The sequence below is a fragment of the Vicugna pacos genome, chromosome 1 (genome assembly GCF_048564905.1).
Source record: "Vicugna pacos chromosome 1, VicPac4, whole genome shotgun sequence".
Taxonomy (NCBI): domain Eukaryota; kingdom Metazoa; phylum Chordata; class Mammalia; order Artiodactyla; family Camelidae; genus Vicugna; species Vicugna pacos.
Genome location: NC_132987.1, coordinates 2,746,617 through 2,767,719, shown reverse-complemented (window position 1 = coordinate 2,767,719; position 21,103 = coordinate 2,746,617). Strand labels below are relative to the sequence as shown.

At 48.0% G+C, this 21,103-nt stretch overlaps 1 protein-coding gene across 3 annotated transcripts in view; it reads left to right on the top strand.

Annotated features, from left to right (window-relative positions):
* Positions 1-13,511, top strand: part of NEK11 (NIMA related kinase 11) — a 215,160-nt gene extending 201,649 nt beyond the window's left edge. For all 3 annotated transcript variants that reach the window (XM_072971127.1, XM_072971142.1, XM_072971137.1), the window contains exon 16: positions 13,310-13,511. In XM_072971127.1, the coding sequence (XP_072827228.1) occupies positions 13,310-13,511 (202 nt within the window). The remainder of the gene's footprint in view (positions 1-13,309) is intronic.
* Positions 13,512-21,103: the final 7,592 nt, after the last annotated feature.

Here is a 21,103-nt window from a genome sequence, read left to right as displayed (position 1 = left end):
CTCCAAAGAAAGAGACAACCCAGCCTCCGCCAATAGCACTTTCAACTCCCTTAATATTTCTCAGGTCAAGAAGTTCTTAACTGAAACATTCTAACTAGTTTGACTAAATGCAGTTGTCAATATGTGACTTCTTTTAACCTTGTAAAAGTGGCAATTTCCTACAGTTCAACTAAAACCTGCAATTTAATTCTTCCTGTTTCTTCCCGACCCATGTATTAGAACTAATCGAAACTTTCTTTCACACAAATGATTTCTGCGGTACCTGCCCCAGATACAAAGAAAAGGGGAAAATTATTAACACGGGTTTATGCTTGGATGTCACTTCCTAGACCATCATCAGTAAGATAAAATTAGAATACAGTATTTCCCAAATTGAAGGGGAAGAGGTTTCTTGCTTATTTAAGCAGAGAGACTTCTATCTGATGCGGAATTAGGAGTCGGGCAGACATGGACAGACCCAGCAAACTGCCAGACACTGTATTCGTAATCTCCAACCCACACAAGGCCAGTGTCCTCCCCTCAGACAAACATGCTGCTGAGAGTGTGTTATGAATCCAAGATTATTATTAACGCAAAGCTGTGTGTCAGAGGCTTAGGGAGAAGGAAAGAGAAGAAGAGGGAGAGAGAGAGAGAGAGTCAGCCTGAAATTGATGGCGGTCCCTTTCTTATTCCTCTGATCAGATTTAAACTCGAGTAAGCTGAGTAATTCTGTAGAGGGTGCTGGGGTGGGAGGTGATTGGGAAGCTGGCCTGATCCCATAAAAGCATCAGAATTTTCTTCAAAAGAGAGCCCGTAGCGTGAAACGCTTTCTGGAGTCCCGCTGCTCCAGGCGTGGTCCACAGCTCCAGCCGGTGTTTCTCTGCAGTGCGTTCACATCACCTGGAGTCTGGTTAGACGCAGGCTGTGATTCGGCAGGCCTAGGGTGCGTCAGAGCTTGTGCCTTTCTGCCCAGCTCCTGTGAGATGCGAGGCTGCGGGTGGGATGGCGCTTTGAGTGGCAGGGATGGTGCATCCTTCTGATGCCTGTTCCTTTTTTCCCAAACTGGCCATCCTACCCTGCAGACCCCATCCTGAGGGCTCAGAGTCAGAAGGCCCCGCTCCCCCCAGTGACCTTGCTCTCCCCTCATCCCAACCTTCCTGCCTGTAAAATGGGATGAACGAACTGAGCAGAGGGCGGAATCTTAGACCTCCTCCGGCAGAGGAAATTTGGAGGTGACTCTAATCCAACCCTTTCCCCACCTGCCCTCCCCGCAGCCCATCTGTGTGTGAAGCCCGAGCATGAGATTTGCCCGCTAACTTTGCAGATCCCAGCCCTGCCTTTTGGACCCGGGAAAGCTCTGTAGGGCAAGGGCTTCTTGAAGATATTTTCGAATAAGTTGAAGTAACTAAAAAAGCCACTGCCCCAAACCACTGGGCAAACCTCCCCTTAGCGCAGGGCCTCCTGCTCTGGCGTTAGGATGGAAGACATCTGAGAAACCCAGCAGAAACCCTCCTTCCCCGGTAGGAGGCTGTAGGGGAGGCCCCCTGCCCCGGGCTTTTCCCGCAGCAGATTTCAGTCCTTCAGTGGGATGCAGCAGAGAACAACATAGTGATTCCCTGATCTTGGCTGTTTTCCCAAGGCCTGTGCACGCTGGCCTCGCCGGCCTCTCTCTCCTCCCTCCCGTTCTGGCCCCAGAATGCACATCACATTGCTGGGAAATGTGCTTGTTGAACCATCTGCAGTCACCAAGGGAGAGGTTTAATAAAGGCCACAGGCGAACGTGATGGAGAGACGAAGTGATGAAAATCACCATTTTTTTATTTATGGAGAAACATTTTAATTTGGGACAAATCCAAGGTAACCCTGACTCGGGGGTCAGGACTAAAGAGGAGTGTCCTCATGGAAGGAGTCTGGTCCCTTCTGTCCGCTGTAATTGCTGTAAACCAGCTTTAAGTCCAGCAGGTCCTCTGATCATTGAGGGCCTCGATGACAATGCAGCCAGTAAGTTCCACATCACATGTGGGTGACCATGTGACTCAGTGTCCAAACCGGGACTCTGTGACCGTGGAACAGGGCACCATTGGGGTTATGTTCCTGTTGGGTGGCACAGAGGCCAGGGTAACCAGGACACAGCTGTTCTGACTGTGGGCAGCTTGTAACATGGGGACCAGGGACGTTCTGGCGTTGAGAGGTGAAGCTGCCCAAGAAAAACTGCGCCGGACAGAACCACAAGACTTTCCTCAAGACCGTTGCAATGGGGAGACAGATTGAACTCAGCTCTGAATACAACGGGGGCAGCTGGGGGTGAGGGGTCAGTGGATGAAAAACTCCCGGGGGCGCTTGGTTAGGTGTCAAGGGTGTGGGAGCCTTGCTGAGCTGGGCTCAGTGGTTCATAGTGGCCTAGGAGGAGGCCTGGTGGAGAAGAGGATGGACTGGACTTTAGGCACGGAGGGATCCTTGCAGAATCTCATCAAAGGAAAGGCCGCTTCTGAAATTCACTTCTCCAAGGAAACCCTAGCTCCCCAATTATACGACCTCACCCTCACTCTGAGAAATTCCCCCAAACATATTTCTGTGCTGATTTCTTTCTCTTCGTGAGTTCTTTTCATTTTCCCCTGCAAATCGAATTATTCTTATGTTTGATTAGAAAATCTATTTTATCCTCCAATCTTTGCTTCTGCTTCAGCAAAGCTGGGCTGAACGTGACTTTTGAGAAATGAAAAATGTGGTTTGAATTGCCCAAGGGACGCATACTGGTAAGTCAGCCAGGAGGGCTTCACCAAGTGGTCCAGGTTTCATGGTGCGTTGTTTAGTGGGGTTCAGTGAACAGAAGGAGAGGCAAGGGAGTTACTTATTTTATATTTACTTCACATGTATGCCCGTCACAGTGGAGGCCTAGTTAGGACCCACTCTCTGAAGTCCAGTGCTCACCACTGGGGGACCCTCCTCATCCTGGAATCACTGTCCCCGTCTGTAAAAGGAAGATGTTCCATTAGATGATTCCTTGGTACCTTACAGGGCTTTTCAAAGCTTCCATACTTCTTTTTTTAGTTTATTATATTTTTCTTTTTTTATTGATGTATGGTCAGGTTACAGTGCTGTGTCAATTTCTGGTGTACAGCATCAAGTTTCAGTCATACATGTACATAAGTATATTCCTTTTCATATTCTTTTTCATTATAGGTTACTACAAGATACTGAACATAGTTCCCTGTGCTATACAGTAGGACCTTGTTGTTTATCTATTTTATATATAGTAGTTAGTATCTGCAAATCTCAAACTCCCAATTTATCCCTCCCCACCCCTTTCCCCCCCGATAACCATAAATTTGTTTTCTATGTCTGTGAGTGTTTCTATTTTGTAAATAAGTTCATTTGTGTCTTTTCTTTTTTTTTGGATTCCACATATAAGTGATATAATATGGTATTTTTCTTTCTCTGGCTTACTTCACTTAGAATGATGATCTCAAGGTCCATCCATGTTGCCGAAAATGGCATTATTTTATTCTTTTTTATAGCTGAGTAGTATTCCATTGTGTAAATGTACCACAGCTTCTTTATCCAGTCCTCTGTCTATGGATGTTTAGGTTGTTTCCATGTCTTGGCTATTGTAAATAGTGCAGGATGCAAATATTTTCAAATAAAATTGTATAACATCACCATATTCCTTTCTTATTTGGCTTTCAAGGTATCTGTTCATTCATCTTAATGAGCATTTATTGTGTACTTGCTTAGTGTCCGCCACAGTTCCGAGCAGTGGGATCAGTGAACAAAAAAAGGTGAAAATAACCCCTGCCCCATGGACCTTATTTTTCAGTGGGCTGCTTGGCAAATCATAAAGCTGAGGATGCCCCACAGTAACCAAGTGCTAAGAAGAAAGTACTAAGCACGGGAGGCGGACAGGCAGTGTGGGACGGGGGTAAAGTTTACAGTTCTAAGGAGGGTGGTCTGGATGACGCGAGGGCAGAGACACGGAGGGGATGAGGAGGAGAGACGTGGCTTTCTGGGGAAAGAGCCTTCTCGTCTGAGGGACCAGCAAGCGCAAAGGCCCTGGCAAGGGGCGTGCCCAGTGAGTTCAGGGAGATGGAGGAAGTCAAAGTAGCTGGGATGGAGGGAGTGTGGGGAGGAAGGGAAGGAGGGAGGCTAGAGGTGTGTCTGGAAGGACATCGTGGGCAGATCACTCAGGATACTGCTGACCACCAGGTGGACCCTGACATCACCCTGAGGGGGCTGGGGAGCCCGTGGGAGGGCTGAGCAGAGGAGGGAGGGGTCTGCACTGACAACGGGCTGCAGGGAGTGAGGGTAGAGTCAGGAGACCAGGTGAGAGGCTGTGGAAGCAGTCGGGCGAGAGAGCAGGGCAGCTGGACGGCGGTGGCAGTGGTAGAGGTGGTGAGGAGTGGGGGTCCTGGATACAGGTTCAAAATAGAGCCAATAGGATTCTATAACTGGTCTGATTATGAGAGACACCAGGCTACTGGAGTGTGGTGGAGACGAATCAAGGATGATTCAAAGGCTTTTGGCCTGAGACATTGGAAGGCTGGGGCGGGCACGAGCAGTTGCAGGCAGGGCTGCGGCATGAGGATGTTCTTGTAGGGAGATGAGAAGTTGAGTTGGGCGCGGTAACTGGAAGATGCCCGCCAGACCTTCCAGTGGAGACATGAAGCCGGTAGAATGTTCAGGGCATCCTTTCCTGAACTTCTGGAGCCTGACTTCACAAGCAGCTTCCTTTCCCTAAGAGGGCCCCTTATTTCTCACGGGACACTAGGGGCAAAGCCGTAGGGAAGAATCGTGAACTTGTTACTGAAAGCAACAAGATACTATTACCACCAGAGCATTTTTTGGACTTGAGAGAAGGAAGAAGCTTCGTGAGCAGGAGAAGGCGGAGCTCTCTAGGAACGCCCTGACAGAGGGCGTGGCTCAGTGGTAGAGTGCCTGCTTAGCGCGCATGAGGTCCTGGGTTCCATCCCCAGTGCCTCTGTCAGTGTAAATAAGTAAATAAACCTAATTCCCTCTCCCCAATACTAGTACTACTAACAATAAAAAAATACTTTGAACAAGAGGATAAAATAGATCAAGGCTATGGGGCATAGGACAAAATAGCTGGAAAAGAATTAAAATGTACATTTCTTTCATTTGAAAATGTAAGCTCTTTTTCTTTGAGATACCCACCTAACTGAAAGGGTGGTTCCTCCCTCCCTCCCTCTGGAAAAACAAACCTAGAGCCCTTTCCCACATAAGCAGCACAAGGAGCACCCCCTCTCTGTTCACATCCTAGACAACAGCAAGAGAGTCCCCTTACGCAGAATTTTCTGTTTCACGATTCCTAAGATACCGGAACGCATCACTGCAGAAATCCTACAGCACGTTTTCTGAGTGTCAGTAAATTCCCGCCGCACTCTTGCAAGGCTGGGGCACCCGTCACTTTTCTTTGGTCTTAAAATGAGATTGCTCATGGCCTGCCTGATTTCTTCAGTGACCCACAGTTTAGTTAGAATAAACACATTTACAAACACAGAAATGTTTACCCCATATCTTTGTCACGGATTTCTAACAGTTGCATCCTGGCCTCATAACTAGATCTTGTGTAAAGTCAGTTACGTGACATGTGTCGAGACTTGAATTGTTGTCTGGTACGTGGTCAGTTTTTGTTGCTGTTACGTGAGAGTCTGGGAGGAATGCGGATTCTCTAATCATCAGGGAGGGAGAGGGTCCCACATTTGTCTGTTAAGTTAGCTTATTAAGCGTATCCAGATTTTCTACATCATCACTATTTTTTCAGATGCTTTTCCATCAACAACTGAACAAGGTGTATTGAAATCCTACATTTAAATGATAGAGCTGACGGTCGCTCCCTGCTGTGCTTAGGTATTCTGAGTCTCCTTCATTAAATGCAGGCTGGCTTAGAATTTCTATTTCTTCCCGGTGAATTGAACTGTTTTCATTATCTAGTGGCATTCTTTATTCTAATAATGCTTTTTTTCTTAAAATCTATTTTGTCTCATACTAATATAGATACCCCAGGTTTCTTTCGGTTATTACTTGCCTGGCACATCTTTTTAAAAAATTTGTTTACTCTCAACTTTTCAGTGCCCTATGTTTTAGGTGTGTCTCTTAAAAGCATGTACCTAGATGAATTTTGCATTTTAGACAGTGAGTTTATCCATCTACCTTTGCTGTGATTATGAACACAGGAGGATGTTTAGATCACAAATAAAGTAACCCTTGCAGGAATGGTTAGCTTTTGCAGGGCACCCCACAAACAAGATTCTGTTGCCCAGGGCACTGAGCAGAAGGCAAGCACCATCTTCAGCAAGGGGCCTGAAAATCACATGTCCCACTGCAGGTGCCGCATGTCACCCGAGCACAGGAAGTGCAGCTGTCTGTCTCTGTGAAGAGCCAGTCCTATCTCTGCCCACCAGACTCAGAGACAGCCAGCTGAAATGCTGGATATGGGGAGAAGGGGTACAGAATCCATCTCTAATGAAGGCTCCTGGCGCTTGTTAGCGCCCGCGATCATTACGACAGCGGTATTAAAGGGGAAACTCACGCACCGTTCTGTTCCCGCAGTGCCGCATACATAGTTCATGTACAGGGATTTCTTATATTCTGTAAAATCATTTTCAAGGTTTCCTTAAAACTGTGCCTGAAGAATAATCTATGTTCTCTTAATGCTTTCTGCTAAATTAAGTTTTCATGATTATTTCTACAAAATTATTTTTTCATGATTATTTCTACAAAATTACTTTTTTTTAACTCCCACTGTGACACCAGCCTTCTTGTGTCATTGTTTTTTCAAATTCAGCTAGAAAAGATTAAAATATTTAAAATAGTACCTTAACTGGTGGTAGAACTACAAAATTGTTTGAAGTTTCCAGTTAAACTGAAGTAGGATCACTGTATAATTCCCTAGGAAAGTAATTAATGTCCACAATGGTAAAGCAGTGTTGAGTGACTCACTGTCACGGTTAAGTTGCTTCCATTAGTTTGGGGTTGCTATTTATATTTATGGTTGAGCATCTTTAAAAAAAAATAATGCTATTTTTAGTTTCTTTAACTTAATTTAATTTTCACTTTATTTTTTAATGGAGGTACCGGGGAGTGAACCCAGGACCTCGTGCATGCTAAGCATGTGCTCTACGACTGAGCTATACCCTCCCCCTGAGAGTAAAACAATGGCTCTCAAGTTCCTGGTAGGTGACAGGTAACTCTGCTAAGATTGTGTGTGTGTGTGTGTTTGCATGTGTAACTGCCACTTAAATATGAAAAACCCAAGGCTCAGAGACGTGAATTAAGTGGCCCAGAGTCACACAGCCAGGGAAAGGGAGAACCAAGATTCCACTCTGGTCTCTCTGAATCCAAAGTCCATATCATAGTGATGAAAAGAACGAGCCCTGGAATGAAACTACGGGAACGCATATTCCAGCTCTGCCACTTGACAGCTCTGTGGCAGTGGGCAAGTAGCTTAATACTGTCCTCAATCTCAGTTTACTCCTCTGTCAAATGGGAATAACCGTCATTTCTGTCCCTACGGTTGCTCTGAGGATTGAGTGGGCTGACCCGGCACAGAGGAGACACAGGAACTGTTCACTGTAGATTCTGGTGACTTTGGGGGCCTCTTTACCATCAGTGGCTGATATTATGAATCGAATTCTCAGGCTTCTGTCACATTATGTTCGTGTGGTTCTCACCCTCTCCTTCACGCATCCTCCTCACCTGCCAGGCCACCTGGCTGGTGTCCTGGTGCCACCACAGTTGGCTCCCACCTGGCTTCCCTCCCATTGTTACAGCCCAAGTTAGATGGTGCCGCCTCCCCTCCATCGGGCGTTCCCTGGTTTTCCCTGCTGGAAACGTTCACGAGACACTGACGGTGCTAATGGCTGCCTGGGTCATTCTTTCCCTGCACAAGTATTTCCTGGACACCTCCTGTGGGCCTGTCCTGTTCTAGGTCCTGGGTCCTCCTGTGTGGAATCTGTCTGCTGACTCAGGGAGTAGGGAGAGGCCAACAGGAAACATACACACAAAAAGAAGAAAAATACCAGTGAGTGACACATGCTGTGCAGACAGTTCAGGTGGTGTGACCCTATGGAAGGTGACGGGGTGGCTGCTTTAGACTGGGGAGGCAAGTTTGGTTTCTCCAAGAAGGTGGTATGGAAGCTGAGATCTGTAGGGCAAGACAGAGGCGACCACATAAAGATCAAAGGGAGAAGCATTCCAGGGAAGAGGGTACAGCTCGTGCAAAGGCCCAGAGGTGGGAATAAGCTTGTATTTAAGGAACAGAAAGGAGGTGGATGTGATTGGAGCCTAGAGGCTAAGACAGATGGTGGACAAGACAGAAGAGGCTGGTGGAGGAAGGCAGGAGACTGATAAGTGAGGGTACAGGAGGGACCAGACCCCAGTGTTATAATATAGGAGTCTGTTTTAGGCAGGAAGGTGACCAGACTGATTTACATTTGTCAAAGTTCACACTGGCCTCGCATGTGGAAAGTGAATTGTTGAGTGATGGATGGAACCTTGCAGAGGGCCAGCGGAGAGATGGCAGGGGCTGGAATGTGTGCTGGCAGGGGAGGCAGACAGAAAGAAGCAGGTGGAGTAGGATTTGATTTGGTGGGGGCGTCTCCAGCATGTTCTCAGGGGTACTGTCAGGATGTCCCAGTCCCCAGACCACTTGCCACCAATCCGCACAGGATGAGGACAGAACGTGGGGGGTGGGGTAGAGACTGTCACAGCAGATGACACTGCCCCCACATCCCCACATGTGGTGAGTGGGCCCGTCTCACTGAGTGGGCTATGGACCCGGGTGGCTGTCGTCCAGGCCCCTTGGGAAGCTACACGTGGCAGGTGCCATGTGAGGCACAGGCTACGTGTTAGTTACAGACTGTCACTCCATGTGTGAGTCCAGGATGGACTGGAAATTACAAGAGAACAAGCTGATTTGCATCACACGTAGTTTAAAGAACACTGCAAGCATTTCTGGTGCTGATAGAATTAATGAGAAAGAGAAAGCAAGGCCTCAAGAATCCCTCGGCTTGAAGACGTGACTGGGTCCTAGAAAGCGTGGTGAAAGGTATTTTTAGGGGGTGGGAGGTAGTAATTAAAAGTTCTTTTTTGGCTTCATCGACATTGAGTGAGCCACCCCTTGGACATCCGGGAGGAGGTGTCAAGTGGACAGTTGATTCTCTAGCGTGGAGTTCTGGGTGAAGGGCAGAGGGGACACAGGAAGCCTTCAGCCACCGAGGGTGTTGAAGACCTGGGGCTGCCTGGGCTCACAGAGGCAAGAGTGAAGATGGAGAAATGACAGGGGGTCTGGGACTTAGTCTCAGTGTAGAGGCCAAGACGAGGAGGAAGAAGCATCAGCAGAGGAGGCTACGAGGAAGCCAGTGGTGTGGAGGCCGTGTCCCCGCAGGCAACCACAGAGGGTTTTAAGAAGAGAGAACTCAGCTCTGTTGAACATGCTGAAACCTCAAGTAAGGCGCGTCCGGAAAGTGACCGGGAACGTGGCCACCTGAAGGTCATCGCAAGAAGTGAGGGCCAAGGCCAAGGCAGTGGGAAAGTAGAAAAGCAACCGTGCGTAACTCTGCCAAGGGTCTTTGCCAGCAGCGGAGGTGGGAGCGAGGCTGGGGGCGGGGTGGGCTGAGGGCTCCTGTTTGAGAGAGGGTGTATTAGCGCCTGTTCTCTGGTGGCGATGCTCCCGTGGCGGGGGCGGGGGGGACTGGTGACGAGGAAGGAGGAAGGAAGTCCCTGAGATGGTGCCGAGGCAGGATCCAGAGCACCTGGGGAGCGTCTGATCTTTACTGGAGGGGTGGCCCCTTCACTGGGGAGGAGGGGAGGCCAAGCGAGGCCCCCGACGCAGGCAGGGGTATTGTTTCAGCACCGGGAAGAGGAGGGAAGTTTCAGGAGTTTGTTTCTATTTTCTCAAGGAGATATCAGGTGAAGTCAGCCGCTGAGAATGCGGGGTCTTAGCAAGTTAGAGGATAAAGAAGAAAGGGTGAAACAGTGGTTTTGATCAGTGGGAAGTGAGAACCCCACGGAAGTGAGCAGGGCCCCTGGGCAGAGCTGAGTGCCATTCTGAATTATGACCATCAGTGATTTAAATGAGACCTGTTGGCATAATTGGGGGTTTTTCTCCAGGAAGGTTTTGTGGTTTAGATGTAAGCATAAAACAGGTGGATGTCTGGGTTTAACCATTACGGCTTTGCCAAAGGAGCCTGACACAGTGAGGAGGGGAGACTGCGTATGAAAGAGTCCAGGGCGTTTGCAAGGTGGCGGTTATAATCAAGGACCCTGAAATGTAACTGAGGAAAGGGGAAGTGCAGACATGAGGACACAAAGGGAGTGACTGTCATCATGATGGTAGAGCCAAAGGACTGAAAGGACCGGGAATTAGAGGAGTCGCTGGAGTAAGTATGGTGGAGGAGGATAAAGAAGGGTTATGGAGTCAAGGACGTGGAGTCAATTCCAGAGGCAGCGCAGTGCTGGTGAGATCACGGGCATGGTCATGGGAACTGGCAACTGAGGGGCGTAAAGAAAATGACCATTGGAAATGAGACAGTCCAAAATGTGAGTGACCAGGGATACTGAAGTCACGAGGATAGGAGGATGCCTGGGACGTGGGACCTGGAGGAAGGAGGGCAGGCAGCTTGCTGAAGTCGGCAGCGACTCGGGGAGTGACTGGGTTTGGGAAACGTCAGCCAAGGAAAGCTTGGGCTTCTGGGAGTGGCCGAGGCGACTGGGGATGTGAGTGAGGCTCCTGGGATCAGACCTGCTAATCTCCTGCCAGACGTGGAAAACCTACACAGGCTGGAGCCGTGGGGCCCCTGGGCTGCCAGTCACTTGTCGTTCCAAGACCTGTGTTTGAGTTCAGGTTCCATCAAACACAGGCTGTGTGAGTCTGTGAAAGTCAGCGTCCTTATTCTCGTCTGTGAAATGGAGGTGAATGTTCAATGTCTCACCTAGTTCACAAGGGTCCTTCGAGATAATGAATGTAAAAGCATTTTGCAAGCTCTAAACTAATAGAAGAATGCTCGTTCAAATTTAAAATGCATGCACCTTACATGATAATTACAAGCCTCTGAACGAATGCAGGATCAATTACTTTTTCTTTATATGCCGCAGTACCTAACCCCGGCCCCTGTTCTGGGGATTACAGGGTTGAATAGCGCTGAACAACAAAAGCTTATAAAATGAATGGAGTCCACAATTAGTGCCTTCAGTGTTATTGTCAGCATTACATGCTTTAAAAATTCTGGGAAAAAAAAAAAACCAACCTCTGATTTTTCTTTTCACCAGATCTGTTGAAATGAAGACTAAAGAAGCATTTCTTCAACATTAAAGTTATAAAATTATTTACACTCTGCCTTTGGTATCCCTGGGTTCTGCATCCATGAATTCAATTAAGCAGGGATCAAAATATTTGGAAACAAAAAAAATTCCAGAAAGTTCCAAAAAGCAAAACTTGAATTTGCTGCAAACCAGCAACAGCTTATGTACCATTTACATTGTATTTACAACAATTTACATAGTATTTACACTGTATTATGTATTATAAGTAACCTCTCTGAGAAGGGTATGTGCAGACACTGTGCCATTTTACAGCAGGGACTTGAGCATCCTTGGGTTTTGGTATCTGTGTGGCTCCTGGAACCAATCCCCTGCAGTTACCAAGGGACAATTATATACACACTGACCTAGTCCATTCTCACAAAATGTTTTATTTTCTGATCAATACGTAAACAGAAAAGTTCGTGAATCATAAGGATTCAATATAAGGGTTTTCACAGGGTGGACACACCCTGTAATTAGCCACACTTCTAGAAGTTTGATGCCAGAAAATATTCCCTGAAACGAAAAAGCTATGTTGCAAAAGTCCATACAGTGTTATTGTGAAAAAAGCGAAATATCTGATGGAGGAATGATCAGGTCAGTGTGGGCACGTGGGTTCTGTGGACAGTGTGGAGCTGTTAGCAGTTTTGAACCGGGGAACGAAACTCAGAGACCTCAAACGCCCTTGTGTCAGGCAGGTGGACAAAATATGAGAAGCCACCTGGTGTGAAATGATGGGGTCGGGGTGAGCGAAGGGGAGGAAAAATTGGAGGGTGCAGAGCGTAGGTGCGGCCCGAAGACTTCCACATTCAAGTGTTAAAAATACCAGTAACACCAGGGGGAGGGCACTGCTCAGGGGCCGAGGGCTGCTCAGCAGGCACGAGGTCGCGGGTTCAATCCCCAGCACCTCCTTGAAAAATAAACTAAGCCGAATTACCTAGCCCCCAAAAAAGTTTAATTTAAAAAAAAACCAATAAAATGGTAGAAAATGGAATATGGTGCTGACCCGACAAAGCGTGTCCTGGGCCAGCTTTCGCCCCTCGGCCTTCAGTTTGTGGCCCTGACTGGAGATCGGGCGAAACAGGCAAAATCAATCTGCCAGGTGTGTCCATATGACTGTCACGCTCCCAGAGGTGACCACACACGGACCAGGACTGGGGAGCTCGGAGACGAGCGCTGGCCTTGGGGGAGCCCAGCCGGGTTACACTACCCTCCTAAGCCTCAGCTTCTGCCTCCCTCTGTGAAACAGGGGATTTAAAACATGCCTCCCCCACCCCACCCTGCTCCCAGCGCTGCTGTGAAGGTCAGGTGGGTGTGCGTCGCAGGCCTCTCCCTCTCCCCACCTCAGCCTCTCGCTCCTCATTGTCACTTCACTGTTCTCATTATTGTGCCTTCTGATTTCACATCCCAACCATCCTCTTCCCTGTTTACCTGACTCCAGCCACACTAGCCTTCTGGATGCTTCTCCCACGTGTTTGAGCCTCAAGGTCCCCTCCCCTTCATCCCGCCCCCCCTCCCCATACTGGCCTCACTTCCTGTGCGTCTCTGCTCCAAGACACCTCCTTGGAGAAGGTGGCCCGGCCCCTCACCTGCCTCTCTCCCACCCTAGGTCGCTGTCCTTCTTCACACTCAGCACCACCTGTGTTCTTCTGTGTGCATTTTGTTTCGTATCTGTTTATTGTCCACTCCAGGAGGCACTGAGCTCCATGAAGGTGGGAATCTGCCTGGCTTGTTTAATGCTGTGATCACAGTTCCCAGAAGGGTAACTGGCATGTAACAAACATTCAAGAAGTATTGGTAGAATATTGCTGAATATGCAAGCTCTTGTTTTTTCCCTAAACCCCAGGGTTACAGTACTACTTGTGTAAGTAATAATTTCAAAGAGCAGTTGTCCCTCCGTATCTGCAGTTTCCTGGACCCCAGACTCAAGCATCTGCAGACCCGGAGGCCAGTGGTACATCTTCTCGCAGGTGACGGCGGTCTGTAACTGTCCTTGGTCTTTGTCGGGCAGGTCGGCGGTGCAGAAGCTGGGGGCAGACGCGTTTGAGGAGGTCTACAGCTGCCTCAAGAGCGCCAGGCAGCGGAAAGCCAGCGAGGCAGAGGTCCGGTCAGCTCTGGAAAAAGTGGTGCCTCGTGCCAGCGACTGTTTTGAGGTTGACCAGCTCCTCTACTTTGAGGAGCTGATCACGACGGGAGAAGGGGCCCATCACTAAGCAACCGTCAGAAACACGCAGCTTCAAGTGGACAGATGCCGCTGGAAACCCATCCGCCCATAAGCTGGGCTCTGTTCTGGAAAGTGGGTGCAGAGCTGCCCTCGCTGCCTCCCATCCTTATCAAGAGGAGTGTCTGCATCCATCTGAGAGCAGGGAGCGCACCCCCTGCACTGGGAGGGTGGGCCAGTTCGCACTGCCTGGTCTACCCTCTGAGAGAAGCCTACAGATGGAGTCTCCTTGAAAAGCACTCCCACACGTGTGCCCTTGGGCTTCCGGGGGTGGGGGGTGGACACCCTGACCTGGGCCTGGGAGAAGCCACCTGCTCTGCACCATTTCCACATGGAGGACAGAGGCGGCTGTTTCTTTCAGCTCAAAATAACCCTTATGCCAATGTGGCAGGTTTGGGGGGGCATATTCCAGCCCCTGCAAGACAGGTGCGGAGGGCAGACCTCTCGTCCTTCTGGATTTGTGCTGTCCACCGTCCCAGGATCCACAGAAGAGAAAGTCAGGAAGAAATACAGTCTTGGATCACATATCTGTCTTATGAAAGACACCCATTCCTGTCTACCTTCCAGTCGGTTCCCTGGGAGCCGCCACGAGGGATTTAAAATGAGATGGATGAGAAGGAACTTCCTTTTTGATTTTATCATTTTACTACTGGGAGAATGCCTTCTCCCTCAGCCACACTCAGTGTGGGTGCTGATCACCAATCAGACTGCCAGGCGGTGAGTGGAAATCAACTGCGGACTTGGAGCCAGGAAGGGGGGCTTGTGGTGAATCAGTCACAGGCGTGAGGGGATAAGAGCCCTGCTACCTGGCTGCTTTGTCAAAAATAGAGCTATTTCACGAATGCTGACTGACCTTTCTGCTCTCTGTTATGCAGAGGAGGTGCCGCCAGCCACTGTGGGTGGCGCAGAGATAAGGCACACAGAGTTAATTACTTACTGCATCTGGGGCTGAGGCTGGAGCTCCAGGTCTGTTCTAGAGGCGGGAGTGAAGGAGGCAGACGGGGTCCAGAGGAGCTGGGGGGTGGGGGAGCAACCCGTCCTCTTTCACGGTGACAGGGTAACTCATGTGTGCTAAGTGCCATGTCACAGGGGAGTGCAGCCAGGCTGCCGAGGGCTACAGGAGCGAAAATGAAAAAGGAGGCAGAGAAGGGGTGTGTGAGAGGAGGTACAGAGACAGAGACAGAGAGACAGAGATAGACAGAGGGACAGAGAGAGAGAGAGACAGACAGAGGGACAGAACAGAAGGACAGAGAGAGATAGAGAGGACGGGGAGAGGGGTGGGGTGGACACACAGTAGAGAGTATTTTAAACGTTCCGCCACAACCTGTGTAAGAAAGCAGGCTGAACTCACTCCCAGATGACTTGGATTCCAGAGCCATTCTGGCCGCTTACTGAGTGACCCAGGGCCAGGTGTCTCCTCCAAGTCCTGGTTTCCTGCCTGTGTCTGAGGACGGCTGCAAAGGACAAGCAAGGTCATGCTATATGTTGAATCACAAGAAACTGCCAGTGAGGTTCAGCGTCACACGTGGACGTGCTATAATGATGTAGGATGCTCTCAACTTTGGAAGAAGAGTAACTTTATCACCCCATTGTCAGAGGCTCCCTCCGAAGGCTTCCTTCTGCTGCTGAGATTCTACCGCGGAGCCGCTCCAGGCAACACGCAGACTCCCCGCCAGAAGCAAACATTGGTTTGTGGTTGTTTATTATGCAGATTAGTGTGGTGGTAAACCGCCCAATACACCTTCCTCCTCCTGCCACCCCTCCCTTAACACCTCATCAAATCCTTAGGCTTCAGTCTCTAAGCATTGACTTTTACAAATTTGGGGGTAAAGTTTACTTCTGATTAAATGACTCTGTGGCTTCTCAAAAACAGACAAACAAACAAAAAAATACCCAAAACCGAAAACCCTTTTCCAAAATGGCTCAGATGAGCCATGAACCCCATCTTACTTGGCTGTCAGCACGCCTCCAGCAGTGCTGCACAGAAGCACAGAGCCTACTAACACCACCCCTTCTCAGACACCACCTAATTCTTCTGTAGATTTTAGTTCACCATGTATGGAGGCCCCGTCCAGGACCAGGTACAAAGCTTAGGCACATAGTTTTGAATGATAAGAATTCACCAGGTAATGGAAACTACCTAAGTGTCGACAGGTGAACGCGTAAAGGAAATGAGATGTGTTTACAGTCACATGCAATGGAATATTATTCAGCCTGAAAAAGGACATCCTGCCATTTGCAACAACATGGATCAACTGGAGGACATTATGCTAAGTGAAATAAGTCAGACACAGAAAGACAAATCCTGCCTGATCACATGTGTGAAATCTAAAACAGTTGAACTCAAAAGCATAGAGTAGAGTGGTGGTTGCAGCAGCCGGGGGGGGGGGGCAGTGGGAGGGCTGGGGAGATGATGGTCAAAGAGACAATGTTTCAGTTACACGGAATGAGTAGGTTCTGGTGAACTCGTGCAACATAGTAACTATAGTTAATAAATCTGTATCAATGTACACTTGAAATTTGCTAAGAAAGTAAATCTTTAGTGTTCTCAACACACATACACAAAATAGGAACTTCTGTGGGGTGATGAATACATTCACTAGCTTGATGGCCATAATCACTTCACTATGTATATGTTGTACCCCTGAAACAGCTACGGTTTTTTCACTTGTCAATTACAGCTCAGTGAAACAGGGAGGGGGGAAATTCAGGCACAGGAGAGGGGACAGAGATCTCGCAGGCATGAAGAACACAAAGATGGGAGGAGACCCAGCCTTGTGGGTTCTGGGGATGTGACATCTTTGTGGGCTGGTGGTTCATGAAATGTGAGGGCGCCCTTGTCAGGTTTGAGAGGGAGGCGTGGGCCCAGCCTCCGCAGTGGCCCCAGGGTCCTCACCTCTGATAGGTGCCCTGCTCAGTCGCACTGCAGTGGATGGCCTGTGTGATCAGGACGTTACATGTGTACACGTGGTGTGTGACTTCTGACACCAGGTCACAAAGACATGGATCCGCCTTGCTCTGTCTTGGCTCCCTCACTCTGAAGGAGGCCGGCCCCTGGATCATGAGGATGCCAGGCCACCATGCGGAGAGATCTCTGGGGCAGAAATGGGCTTCTGCCGACGGCCGTGACCGTGAGCCGCCCGGGAATCACAGTGTCCAGCCCTCGTCCAGCCTCATTTGACCGCAGCTCTGGCTGATACCTGGACTGAAACCTCCCGAGCCAGAAACACCCAGGAAGCCATTCCTTAATCCCTGACCCTCAGACACGGGGAAAGATGAAGTGTTCGTTGTTGTTAAGTCACTGCATTTTACAGTATGTTTCAGCAACAGGTCACCAGTACAGCAGGCCAGGTTCAGACGGAGCTGTGGAGTCTCCTCCACTGAATCCCCTAGAAGTGGCCCCATGAAGACAGCGTGACTTTGAGCTGTCACGGGAGACTGTGTGGAGGGCACGTTTAAAGAGGCTGAGATGAGGCCAGGCAGAGGGCAGTTAGGAGGTTAGTCTGGGGAGCATAGGTGGAGCCGGACCAGCACCTGATGAGCGAGGAGACCACGAGAGGGAGCTGACCGGTGGGCGCAGGCGGGGTGCCTGGGAGGCTCCTGGTGGCTGGGAAAGGGGGGTGGGCGGCAGGCGTCCTCAAAGCCAGTCTCAGCACAGGAGATGCAGGTGTCGGGGGCGGGGTGGGCTGGGAGAGGAGCACGGAGCTCAGTCCTCGGTGTGCTGGTTCGAGGCATCTGTGGGGCACCCCGGGGAGAAGCCCAGGGGTGCTGCTGGGGGTGTCTGAACAGTTCTGTCCTCCTAGTGACGTGGACCCACCCACTGAGCTCCAGACCACACAGCCCAGACCTGCAAACCACCAAGAAGAGGGCTGGCTTCTGTAGGATGCCACCTCCTTCAAGGCTGTGGATGTGACTTCAGGTATGTGACTGCCTGACAAATAGTAATAAAACAGCAGCATGTAGCCCTTCCCTGCTTCCTTTGGGAGGCACCCCGGGGGCTCTCTCAGGCAGCGCTCCCTCTTCTGGTGGTGCCCCCGCCCCACATCAATACTCTTCAAAATCAGCGGTCCTTAACCCTGGCTCTGCATTTGAAACACCTGGGAAACTTCCTGAGAATCAAGTGGAAGGATTTAAATTCCCTGGCAGATGGGAGATGCTGATGGTAGTCTTCCTTCTGCCTAAAAAGTGAGCCCAGACCCTCGCCTCTCTCTCCCTCTCCTGGACCAGAAGGGATCCTGTCTATGAAAGGGTTTTGTGAAATGCAAAGTTTGATTCAAATGTAAATTATAACCTTTACCTTTACCTTCGTGAGAAGTCAAAGATCTTTTTATTTTTAACTTTTTTACTATGAAAGACATCAAACTGTATTAAAGTAAAGAGAATAATATAATAAGCTCTCGTTAGGGAGCCATCACTTAGCTTCAGAAATGTTAAGTTTGCAGCGAATCTTGTTTTATTTATACTCTCACCCATTGCCCCCTCACTGGATTATTTTTATATCACTCATAAATTTTCATCATGCATCTCTAAAAGATAAAGAATCTTTTTTTAAAAAAAGCCATAGTACTATTATCACACTTTAAAATGATCAATAATTTTTATATATCAAGTATCTGATCAGTATTCACATTTCCCCGACTGTCTTAATTTTTCTTTGTTTCATCAGATTAGGATCCAAATAAAGCTCAGTCGCGTCACTAGATGTCTCCTCCATCTCTTAGTGTAGATTCTGCCTCCTTTTTTCCCTTGTAATTCATTTATTGAAGAAACCAGGTCATTCGTCCTTGAAAGTTTCTTTCAGTCTAGATTTTACTGATTGCACCATCCTAATATATATTTTTAAAAATAAACTATCTTTTAGAAGTTTTAGATTTACAGAAAGTCTGTGATGGTAGCACCGAGATCCCAGACAGCTCATCCAGTCTTCATCAGGGGTGCGCACGCCACCATCAGGACTTAGCACCTCGATGCTGACCTGGTCACCTGGCTAAGGCCATGCTGGTCTGGTCCCTCCGTAGTTAAGGAGTCCCCCGCCCACAACACCACCCTCTTTGGAAGGATGTCCCTGTTCCCAGCCCACACGGAAGAAGTGCAGTTACACTTCACCCCCTGAGGGCAGAGTAGCTACATCAGGTCTTTTGAGCACTTCTGCACAGGAGATCTGCCTTCTCCACGCTCTGTGTACTTGCTTGTGATTTACATCAGGACAGACAAAGATATTATTTCATTCTTAGGGTTGTAATCCAGTGCTGCTTCATTTCCTTGCTCAGTTGTCCCAGCTGTGGCTGCAAGGAGCTCTTTCAGTTGGCCGCTGTGTCCCTGTCCCTTCAACATCAAATTACTCCCATTCACTTTTTTTTTCTCCTTTTCATCACTGATTGATTGATTGATTGATTTCTGGCACACTTCCTTATTCTCTGGCATCACAAGATGCCCCAGCCTCACCACGTGTCCACCATGTCTGTTCCCAGGGCTGGAATCAGCCATTCTTTCAAGGTTCCTCTTGGTTCCTTTTATTGGGAAATGGTAACAGAAATCGAGATCTGGGCACTGGGCTTGCTTGCTGCTTCTGGGGAGTCATTGCTTCTAGTCCCGCCCAGCTGACAGAGCAAGGAAATGTGTATGTACACTAACTGTTGCATAGACGCGTGTCCAAATTATGTCTACACAGAACCATCTGTATCTAAGTTAAACACACATTCTTACTGACATCTCCAGCTCTGATCGACTACCACAAGGAACATTCTCACTTCTTCCTGATGTTAGAAAAAGATGTTCTTTTGGATCCTCATAATATGGTGGTTAGATATATTCAGATTCAACTTTTTGGCAAGAATATTTCATAGGAGGTGGTATGTCCTTCCATCATTTTGTGATGTGAGCAGCCATTGATGATCATTTCCGAGGATCTATTACTTCTTTAAAGTTTAAAAAAGAGTAAATTTTTGATTGGTTCCATCTTTCTTCTCTAAATAACTGGATTTCTCTATATAAAGAGAAACCTCCCCTCATCAACTATTTGTACCCTGAGGTAGAGCCAATATAAGTGGGATAAGTGCTTAATTCTTTTCCTCAGTATCTTATAAACAATGAATATGTTCTCGCATCCCCTGAGGCTGACCCCTGAGCTATTTTTGGCTTTGAACTTGGGTGGCTCTGGAGGCACCTGGCCCTCTCTACCTCTGTACCATCAGCCCTTGACTCCTCCACCGTCTGCCTCCGGAGGGTGAGGCAGGGGAGGTGAGGGGGAGAGGCCGGCTCCCCTGGCAGAGGCAGAGAGCAATTTGGAAAGGGAGGCAAAGTTGGGGGAGTCTCGGGGACTTCATTCATTCATCCTGAAAAAGCTCTGGTCTCCAAAATCATCTTCTTGTGGAGCTGTTGCCATGGTTGCATAGTGTTTCATGGTGCCTTAGAAATTGCTGAGTCCATCTTTTAAGAGCCTCCTCTAGCTCACAGCGAAAAAAAATGTGACAATGAATATATGTGTATTCATGTATAACTGAAAAATTCTACACTGGAATTTGACACAACATTGTAAAATGACTGTAACTCAATAAAAAAAATGCTAAATAAAATAAAATAAAATAAAAGAGCCTCCTCAAGCAACCTTAGAAGAAAAATATGAAGACACCTGAAGTTCTGGAAAGGGCTCGCTTGACCCTAAATCCTTCAAGGAAGCCCATCCAGGAGAGAAACCAAATCACCGTTGGAGTGTTAGGGGTGAGGGTCAGGGCACTGGTTCTCAGCCCTGGTTCCTTGTTAGTGTCACCTGAAACACGTTTTAAACCACCTGCATGTCAGCATCACCTCGGAGACGCTGATTTGATTGGTCTGGGGTGGAACCCTTCTGGAATCGGCAGGTCTTTCTTTCACTTATTTATTCATTTTTATTGAGGTATAGTGGATGAGGTATAGTTAATATTATATAAATCACAGGTGTACATATAGTGATACACAATTTTTAAAAGTGATACTCCATTTATAGTTACTATAAAATATTGGCTATATTCCCCGTGTTGTACAATACATCCTTGTAGCTCATTTTATACCTAATATTTTATACCTCTTAATCCCCTACCCCTACCCTATGTTGCCCCCGCCTCAACTGGTAACCACTAGTTTGTTGCCTGTATCTGAGTCTGCTTCGTTTCTGTTATATTATTCACTAGCTTGTTGCGTATTTTAGATTCCACATACAGGTGATATCATATGTTATTTTTTTATTTCTGTCTTACTTCACTTAAAATGATAATCTCCAAGTCCATCCATGTTGCTGCAAAAGGCAAAATTTCATTCGTTTTTATGGCTGAGTAGTATCCTAGTGTGTGTGTACCCAATATATACCACACCAATATATACCACATCTTCTTTATCCAGTCATCTGTGGATGGACACTTAAGTTGCTTCCGTATCTTGGCTATTGTAAATAGTGCTGCTGTGAACATTGGGGTGCATGCATCTTTTCAAATTAGTGTTTTTATTTTTTTTTTTTTCGGATATATACCTAGAAGTAGAATTGCTGGGTCATATGGTAGTTTTATTTTAGTTTTTTGAGAAATCTCCATACTGTATTCCACAGCGGCT